This window comes from Mercurialis annua, linkage group LG4, assembly GCF_937616625.2.
Source record: "Mercurialis annua linkage group LG4, ddMerAnnu1.2, whole genome shotgun sequence".
Lineage (NCBI taxonomy): Eukaryota > Viridiplantae > Streptophyta > Magnoliopsida > Malpighiales > Euphorbiaceae > Mercurialis > Mercurialis annua.
The window spans coordinates 73,812-83,984 of record NC_065573.1 but is presented as its reverse complement, the minus strand read 5'-3'; the positions used below and the strand labels follow the sequence as shown (position 1 = coordinate 83,984).

General features: G+C 39.1%; 1 protein-coding gene across 1 annotated transcript; it reads right to left on the bottom strand.

Moving 5' to 3' along the window:
• Nucleotides 1–5,097: 5,097 nt before the first annotated feature.
• Nucleotides 5,098–7,822, bottom strand: LOC126677160 (uncharacterized). Its single transcript, XM_050371650.1, has 3 exons — nt 6,826–7,822; nt 5,845–6,754; nt 5,098–5,800 (listed from the first exon to the last, which is right to left on the bottom strand). Exons 1-3 carry the CDS (start codon nt 7,820–7,822, stop codon nt 5,098–5,100), a joined length of 2,610 nt encoding a protein of 869 aa, XP_050227607.1.
• Nucleotides 7,823–10,173: the final 2,351 nt, after the last annotated feature.

Sequence of the window (10,173 nt, the reverse complement as noted above, 5' to 3'; positions counted from 1 at the left end):
TTTTTAGCAATTTAAGCCAAACTTTTACAAACGTTACAAAACAAAACCAAACATTTAAAATGTTACGAAACAAATCCAAACATTTCCCATTTTTAGCTATTTAAGCCAAACCTTTACAAATGCTACAAAACAAAACCAAGCTTTCACCTTTTTATAAATTTAAGAAAAACGTTTGAAAATGTTACGAAACAAATCCAAGCATTTCACCTTTTTAGCAATTTAAGCGAAACACTTATAAACGTTCAGAAACAAATCTAAGCGTTTCACCTTTTAAGTAATTTAAGCTAAACGTTACGAAACAAATCCAATTGTTTCACCTTTTTAGAAATTTAAGCAGAACGTTTACAAACATTACGAAAGGAATCCAAACGTTTCACCTTTTTAGCGATTTAAGCCAAACGTTTACAGACGTTATGAAAAATAACTAAGAATTTCATCTTTTTTAGCGATTTAAGCCAAACGTTTACAAACGTCACGAAACTAATCCAAATGTTTCCAAATTTTAGAGATTCAAGCCAAACGTTTAAAACGTTACAAAACAAATTCAAACGTTTAACCTTTTTAGCGATTTAAGCCAAACGTTTACAAACATTACGAAACAAAACCAATCGTTTACAAACGTTTCAAAACAAATCCAACCGTTTCACCTTTTTGGCAATTTAAGCCAAGCATTTACAAACATTACGGAACAAATACAAATATTTGCACTTTTTAGCGATTTAAGTTGTACGTTTACAAACGTTACGAAACAAAACAAAACGTTTCATCTTTTTCGCTATTTAAGCTGAATGTTTATAAACGTTACGAAACAAATCCAAACGTTTCACCTTTTTAGCGATTTATGCATAACGTTTATAAACGGTATGAAACAAATCCAAATGTTTCCCATTTTTATCAATTTAAGAAAAATGTTTGCAAACGTTACGAAACAAAAACCAAGCGATTCACCTTATTAGCAATTTAAGCCAAACGTTTACGAACGTTACGAAACAAATCCAAACATTTCCCTTTTTTAGCGATTTAAGCCATATGTTTAAAACATTACGAAACAAATCCAAACGTTTCACCTTTTTCGCGATTTATGCATAACATTTATAAACGTTACGAAACAAAAACCAAGCGTTTTACCTTATTAGTAATTTAGACCAAACGTTTACAAACGTAACAAAACAAATCCAAGCGTTTTACCTTTTTAGCAATTTAAGCCAAACATTTATAAACGTTATGAAACAAATACAAGCGTTTCACCTTTTTAGCAATTTAAGCCAAACGTTTACAAACGGTACGAAACATATCCAAACGTTTCACCTTTTTTAGCTACGAAATAAATCCAAACTTTTACAAACGGTACAAAAAAATCCAAACGTTTCACCTTTTTGGCGATGTAAGCCAAACGTTTACAAACATTACGAAACAAATCCATGCGTTTTACCTTTTTAGCTATTTAAGTCAAACGTTTACAAACGTTACGAAACAGATCCAAACGTTTCACCTTTTTAGCGGTTTAAGCCAAACGTTTACAAACGGTACGAAACAAATCCAAATATTTTACCTTTTTAGCGATGTAAGCCAAACGTTTACAAACTCTACGAAACAAATCTAAACGTTTCACCTTTTTAGCAATCTAAGCCAAACGTTTACAAATGTTACGAAATAAATCTAAATGTTTCACCTTTTTAGATTAAAGCCAAACGTTTGCAAACGTTACGAAACAAATCCAAACGTTTCACCTTTTTGTCAATTTAAGCCAAACATTTACAAATGTTACGAAACAAATCCAAACGTTTCACCTTTTTAGCGATTTGAGCCAAACGTTTGCAAACGTTACGAAACAAATCCAAACGTTTCCCCTTTTTAGCGATTTAAGCCAAACGTTTACAAACATTACGAAACAAAACGAAAAGTTTTAAACGTTTTAAAACAAATTCAAACTAATGGTTCTTGAACTGCCGGTCTGAGTTTGATCCAACCTACAAAAGAAAATAGGTTAGAAGGATTCGAGCCGGTGTTGGCTCGAATACCCTCCGATGCCTAAGTCAGATAGTTTGGAGTAGTGTTGAGAGTGAATATGAGTGAAATTAGGTTTACCTGACTCAGGACTCGGTTTATATACACCATTGTCATTGTAATGTGTTAGGAGTTTTCTCCTTTATTCTGATCTCATCTTCTAGATATTATGAGATGTTCTTTGTCATTATCCCTGATCTTTAGGGAAGATTGACTTATCCGTGCTTCTAGTTAGTTACTGTTAGATTCTGGGTCAAGGACCTTCGACTGGTCTTATTGTTCGAGACCTGCGTCTTGTTGCAGTCTTCTGGTACTGTTTCAGGTGTGATATCCATCATTAGTCCCTCCCTCAAGATTGTGTCTTTCAAGCATTTATGCTTGTTGGTCTGGGCCATTTGTTTGGGCCTGTTTCTCGCTGTGCACCTTTTTCTTTTTGCCCGTTAGGAGTAATTACCCCTGCTCTTGTCTTTTCAATTTCGTTTTTCAAAATTTAAACTGCCATCATTTCGTGTTCCTGAATGTCCGCCACGTTTTTATCCTAGTAACTGCTGTCACGGTTACTTAGGTTCTTCTTTAAATTTCCTTGCTTTTCTTTCCATTTTCTTCTACCTTGTTTCTTGCTGATTGCTTCTAAAATTTCCTTGCTTTTCTTCGCCGCCATTATTACTTTTCGCCTTAGTTCTTCCTTGTGGTTTCCAGGTAAGCTTCTTCTTCTTTCTTGATTTTCCGTACTAGGTATGACTCGTACTAGGTCTTCTGTGTCTCTCCCTTCGTCCGGCGCTGCCGTTGATTATCGTAATTCTTTAAGTTCGTTTGTTACCAATATTGATAGAGAGTCTTTGGGTGAAATTCGTGATGATTATGGGATTCCAGTGGCTTATTCCCTTTCTGTCTGTGGTGCGCGTATGAGTGCTAATGAGAATGTGGGTGATGGGAAAGTAATCGTTTATAGAGAGCAATTCCGTTGTGGGTTACGTTTCCCTTTAGATCCTTTGATTGAGTCTTTTGTTAAGGACTATGGGATTCCCTTAGGTCAAATCCATCCGAATGCCATTCGTGTCTTGTGTTGCTTTATTGAGTTAGTCTGCGACGAGGGTTTGACTCCTTCTTTGGGTCTGTTGAATGAGCTTTTCTTTATAACGCGTAGGAGTAATGAATTTTATCACCGTTTGGCTGCTCATCGAGGCAAGCGTCTGATTGATGCTCTGCCAAAAATTACTAAGCGTTGGCAACGTTCTTTCTTTGTAGTGGGTCATGATAGTGCTTTTGCTAACTTCCCCTCTGATTGGGTAGATGATTCCGAGTCCCTATTTTTTTCTCCCCTTTGCGTTACTGACTCAGAAGCCATAGATTCTTTAGTAGATGACGCCCAGTCTTGTTTATTCGATTGTTGTGACTTAGTGGATAGGTACATGTACCGTAAGTTTCCTCATATTGAGTTGCCTCCTCGTACTGTGATTGAGGGGCCTCTTGAGAGTGTTGGTACCCTGTCCCAGTCTTGCCGTTCTCCTTCACCTCTATCTTTTGTAGATTTGACGTCTGCGTCTCAGGGTATGCTTCTTGTTAGTCTTTATTTTTGCCTTTATCTTGTTTGGATGTTTATTTATGCATGTTGCCATTGTAGGAATGGGGGATGATTTCCTTGATGCTTTGACTCTCACCTTTGACGATGACTCGGCTGTCATCACTGGGTCTCGTCCTGCTTCCTTGTCCTTGCCTCCTCGTCCCTCTGTCAAAATCGAGAAGGGCGTTGAGCCTGGATTGCCTGCTTCTTCTAGTAAGAAAGGGCGTGATATCCGTGAACGAACCAGACAGGGGCTTGCTAAACGTCTTAAGAAGAACTCAGATGCCTGCCCCAATCCTAGAGAATGGTTGGAGCAGAACGTCGAGGGGCTGTCAACTTCTTCTTCTGAGGTGGGTGCTTTGTTTTCTCAATTTGTGCAATTTCCGAAGGACATGGAAGTTTGGGATAGTTGTACTGGGTCTGGTGCTTGTGACCGGATAGATTCTGCCTTATTACAGGTATTCATTTCTTGTTGTTTCTTTCCTTTGTGACCTTTTAGTGTCTTCTCTTTCTTCATACTTTGTTTTCCTGCTTTCAGCTTATTCAAGGAAATGCCTTAGTTCGACGCAAGGTGGAGGAGGCTGCGTCGTTGGAGTTGAGGCATGAGAAAGAGATGACTTCATTACGGGACTCTATGTCTGCGGAGAGGACGAAGCTGAACAAGCAGCATCAAACAGCCCTGGATCGCGTCAAGATCCTAGAGAAGAAAGTTTCTGATCGTGAAGCTACTTTATTGCAGCTTCAGGCTACATGTGAGAGGCTGACTCAAGAGCAACAAAACAACAAAATGGATGCGAATATTTATATGAGTGGATGCTTGACTGACTTTTGTGCCACGGTGATCAAGATAGTACGCGAAGATTATCCAGATTATGACATCAACAAGTTTCTTTCTATTGATCTCCGGGCTCCGGGTCAGCGTGTTGCGGCTAAGGTAGCTGCCAAGAAAGCTGGATTGCCTGTGTCACCGGTTCTTCCTTCTGATGTTATCAGCGAAGGTGTGAAAGATGCTGTAGATCCTCCTGAGAAATTATCGGGTTCTGACCCAGATGCTGGCAGCGACAAGGGTCCTCTGGGTCAATCCTCTGTGTCAGAGACAGCCTTGGTACTAGTCAAAGACTCTCATCTTTCTGATGCTCAGGATCAAGATCCCTTAGCTTCTGATTTAATCGAGGAAAATTTGGAGGACAAGATTTCAGAAGATACGATTGGTCCAAAGGAGGGAGCGACCCATCCATAGAAAGTGTAATTGGCCGTATGTTGGGCCGTTTAGCTAGCTTTCTAATTTTTGTACTACTTTTGCTGTAGCACTTCTGTTCTTTTGTTTCTTTGCTTGGAGGGTTTCATGGGAAACTCTCCTTTTTCTGGTATTTCTGAACATTTTCGCTACTTTATGAATGTTGTTTTTGTTTGCTTTTCGTTGCGTCTGTTCACTGAGTCATAGTCATGCATGATAATTATGTAGATATGTTAAAAATGGAAAAATACGAGATGCAACTTTATTCATTATTCGTTTGTTACATCTTTCACTGGAAATATTTCTTCAAATTCTCGATATTCCAGGTTCTAGGCAGTGGCGTGCCTTCTAACTGAGCTATTCTATATGCTCCTTTTCCTACGACTTCTGTGACTCGGTAAGGACCGTCCCAGTTGGGCTTGAGTTTTCCTACTCCTGCCGCTCCTTTCCCTATCTCTGCTTTTCGAAGGACTAAGTCTCCTTCTGACAGGCTTCGTTCTTTGACTCTGGCATTATGATACCTAGTCATTTGTCTGCGATAAGCTTCTGCGCGTATGGCTGCTTGGTGCCTTCTCTCATCTAGTAGATCCAAGCACAGCTTCAATGCTTCTTCATTGCGCTCTTCGTCTATGACTTGTACCCTTAGTGTGGGCATTCCCATTTCTACAGGGAGGACAAGCTTTGTTCCGTAAGTGAGTCGGAAAGGTGTTTCTCCTGTGGCCCTTCTGGGAGTTGTTCTATAAGCCCATATGACATGGTATAGCTCGTCTATCCATCTCCCTTTCAAATCTCCGAGTCTCTTCTTGATTCCGGATAGCATAGTGCGGTTGGTTACTTCTGTGAGTCCGTTGGTCTGCGGATGGGCTACGGAAGTAAATTTCAAGTTGATCCCTAACTCGGCGCAGTATTCCCTGAACTTTGCGCAATCGAACTGTTTCCCGTTGTCTGTGACTAGGGTATGTGGTGTCTCAAACTTGTTACGTATTAGTATTCTTTCATTTGAAAGGTCTTCATTTATATAACTTTGAAATTTTACCTGCTTATGACTTCGTTTGAAAGCCAGTTGATGATCTTCTGGGACGTTATGGTGCTCATTGGTTGCACTTCCATCCACTTGGTGAAATGATCTACCGCAACCACAATAAATTTGACTTGTCCTCTAGCTGGGGTGAATGGTCCCAGTATGTCCACTCCCCATGTCATGAAAGGCCATGGACTTCCAATTGCTGATTGGTGGGCTGCTGGAGTTCTTATGATTGTGCCAAATCTTTGACACTTGTCGCATTTTTTCACCATTGTTTCTGCGTCTTTCTTCATAGTTGGCCAATAGTACCCCATGAGTAGTGCTTTCCTTCTCAGAGAGGCTGCTCCCTCATGTGCTCCACATTCTCCTTCATGGATCTCCTTCAGTACATAGGCTCCCTCTTCCACCGAAATGCATTTGGACCATGGGTGTGTGACCGAGGTCCGGTACAATGTACCTTCTATCATGGAGTAGACGGACGATATTCGCACCAATTTGGCTGCTTCTTCTCTCCCTTCTGGGACTATTCCGTCATTCAGGTATGCAACTATGGGTTGCATCCAAGAATCCATCTCTGTGATCGGCAAAATTTCTTTCTCGTCTATCATGGGACTTACCCTCTCCTCCTTCATGTAGAGTGAGAGATACATAGGACTTTTTGCCGCAGCTGCCTTTGCCAGGGCGTCTGCCCGTGTGTTTCTTTCTCTGGGTATTGGGATTATCTCCCATTGCCCGCCATTCCTTTCTATTTCCTTTAGCACCGCCTTTGCTCTTTCCATGTATTTTGCCATGTTTGCGTCTTTCGTCTGGAATTGGCCCAAGATCTGACTTGTGACCAGCTGGGAGTCACTGTGGATCCTCAGCTTTTCTGCTTTTACTTCTCTCGCTAATGTGAGCCCTGTTAGAAAGGCCTCATATTCTGCTACATCATCAGCAAGACATGAGTGTCTAAGTAATTATATGTAAGGAAAAAATATATGCGTACTCGCGTACCTGCCACATTGTTCGTAGCTCTAAACTTCAGATGTACTGCATGCTCTATGACTACCTTCTGAGGTCCAAGTAACACTATTCCTGCTCCAGCCCCCTGTTCACTGGAAGCTCCGTCCACGAACAGGTTCCAGGTTATGTCCTCTGCGACTGCGTCAGGTGGTTTCTCAGTCATTTCTGCGACAAAATCTGCCAGTGCTTGTGCCTTCAGCGTCTTTCTTAGTTCGTACCTGATATCGTGTTCTCCCAGCTGTACCGACCAGCTTACTAGCCTCCCAGATGTTTCCGGGAGATGGAGAGCTTTGCGTAAAGGTTGGTTTGTCCGGACAATGACTGTGTGCCCTTGGAAGTATGGTTTGAGCTTCTTCGTCGTAACCACTACCGCTAACGCCAACTTGGCAATGGTTGGGTAGTTGAGCTCTGCGCCTTTAAGCGTCCTGCTTACATAGTAGATAGGTTGTTGTTCTTCCCCTTCTTCTCGGACTAGGACGGATGCGATTGTCTCTTTCCCTACTGAGAGGTATAGGTATAGCGTCTCTCCCGTGATGGGTCTGCTCAGTAGTGGTGGTTGAGTCAGGAAAGACTTCAGATTTTCAAATGCTTTCTGGCATTCTTCATTCCAAGTGAATTTTTTCATATTCCTTAGTTGCTTAAAAAATGGTAAACATTTTTTAGCCGATGAAGAGATGAAGCGTCCCAGTGCTGTGACACGGCCGTTCAACTTTTGCACTTCTCTGATGTTTTGCGGAGCCTTCATGTTTGCTATAGCTTGGATCTTTTCAGGGTTAGCCTCTATTCCCCGTTGGCTGATCAGGTATCCTAGGAATTTACCTGCTCTGACTCCAAAGGCGCACTTGGCTGGGTTGAGCTTCATTCTGAATTTGTTTAAGACTGAGAAGGTCTCTTCTAGGTCTTGGGCGTGTGTCTCCTCCGTAAGGCTCTTTACAATTATATCATCCACGTAGGCCTCTACGTTCCTTCCTGATTGATCTTTGAACATGAAATTTACCAAACGTTTCCTCATTTTAGCGATTTAAGCCAAAGGTTTAGAACATTACGAAACAAATCCAAAAGTTTCAACTTTTTAGCGATTTAAGCGAAACGTTTAAAAACGTTACGATGCAAATCTAAATGTTCCCATAAACAAAACCAAGCGTTTCAGCTTTTTAGCAATTACAGCCAAACATTTACAAACGTTACGAAACAAATCCAAACGTTTCACCTTTTTTGCGATGTAAGCCAAGCGTTTACAAACGCTACGGAACAAAACCAAACATTTCACATTTTTAGCGATTTAAGCCGAACGTTTAAACGTTACGAAACAAATCCAAGCATTTCAACTTTTTAGCGATTTAAACCAAACGTTTACAAAAGTTACGAAACAAATCCAAGCGTTTCACCTTTTTAGAAAATTTAAGCCAAAAGTTACGAAACAAATCCAAACATTTCACCTTTTTAGCGATTTAAGCCAAACGTTACGAAACAAATCCAAGAATTTCATCTTTTTAGCAATTTAAGCTAAATCTTTAAGACGTTACGAAATAAATCCAAACGTTTACAAACATTACGGAAGAAAAACAAACGTTTCATATTTTTAGCAATTTAAGCCAAACGTTTATAATAGTTACGAAATAAATACAAACGTTTCGCCTTTTTTACGATTGAAGCCAAACGTTTACAAACGTTACGAAACAACTCCAAACGTTTCCCTATTTTAGCGATTTAAGCCAAACGTTTATAAACGTTACGAAACAAAACCAAACGTTTACAAATGTTACGAAACAAATCCAAACGTTTACAAACGTTACGAAAAAAATCCAAAAGTTTCCCCATTTTAGCGATTTAAGCCAAACGTTTACAAATGCTACGGAACAAATCCAAACGTTTCGCCTTTTTAGCGATTTAAGCCAAACGTTTAAAAACGTTACGAAACAAATCCAAACGTTTCCTCATTTTAGCGATTTAAGCCAAACGTTTAAAACATTACGAAACAAATCCAAAAGTTTCAACTTTTTAGCGATTTAAGCGAAACGTTTAAAAACGTTACGATACAAATCTAAATGTTTCCCATAAACAAAACTAAGCGTTTCAGCTTTTTAGCAATTACAGCCAAACATTTACAAACGTTACGAAACAAATCCAAACGTTTCCCCTTTTTAGCGGTTTAAGCCAAACGTTTAAAAACGGTACGAACAAATCCAAACGTTTCACCTTTTTAGCGATGTAAGCCAAGCGTTTACAAACGCTACGAAACAAATCTAAATGTTTCACCTTTTTAGCAATCTAAGCCAAACGTTTACAAATGTTAGAAAACAAATCTAAACGTTTCACCTTTTTAGATTTAAGCCAAACGTTTGCAAACGTTACGAAACAAATCCAAACGTTTCACTTTTTTATTGATTTAAGACAAACATTTCCAAATGTTATGAAACAAATCCAAACGTTTCACCTTTTTAGCTATTTGAGCCAAACGTTTACAAACGTTACGAAACAACTCCAAACGTTTCCCCTTTCAGCGATTTAAGCCAAACGTTTACAAACATTACGAAACAAAACCAAACGTTCTAAACGTTACGAAACAAATTCAAACGTTTCCCATTTTTAGCGAATTAAGCCAAACTTTTACAAACATTACGAAAAAAAACCAAGCGTTTCACCTTTTTGGCAGTTTAAGCCAAACGTTTACAAATATTACAAAAAAAATCCAAGTGTTTAACCTTTTTTGCAATTTAAAACTAACGTTTACAAACGTTACGAAACAAATTCAAACGTTTCACCTTTTAGCAATTTAAGCCAAGCATTTACAAACGTTGCGAAACAAATCCAAATGTTTCACCTTTTTAGCAATTTAAGCCAAACATTTACAAAGGTTAGGAAACAAATCCAAAAGTTTCACCTTTAAGCAATTTAAACCAAACGTTTACAAACGTTACGAAACAAATCCAAGCATTTCACCTTTTTAGCAATTTAAGTCAAACGTTTACAAACCCTACGAAACAAAATGCAAGCGTTTAACCTTTTTAGCAATTAAAGCCAAACGTTTACAAATGTTACGAAACAAATCCAAACGTTTCACCTTTTTAGCGATTTAAGCCAAACGTTTACAAACGTTACAAAACAAATCCAAACGTTGAACCTTTTTAGCGATTTAAGCCAAACGTTTACAAACATTACGAATCAAATCCAAACGTTTCACCTTTTTAGCGATTTAAGCCAAACGTTTACGAAATAAATCCAAATGTTTTGCCTTTTTAGCAATTTAAGCCAAAGGTTTACAAACGTTACAAAACAAATCCAAACGTTTCACCTTTTTAGCAATATAAGCCAAACATTTACAAACGTTACGAAACA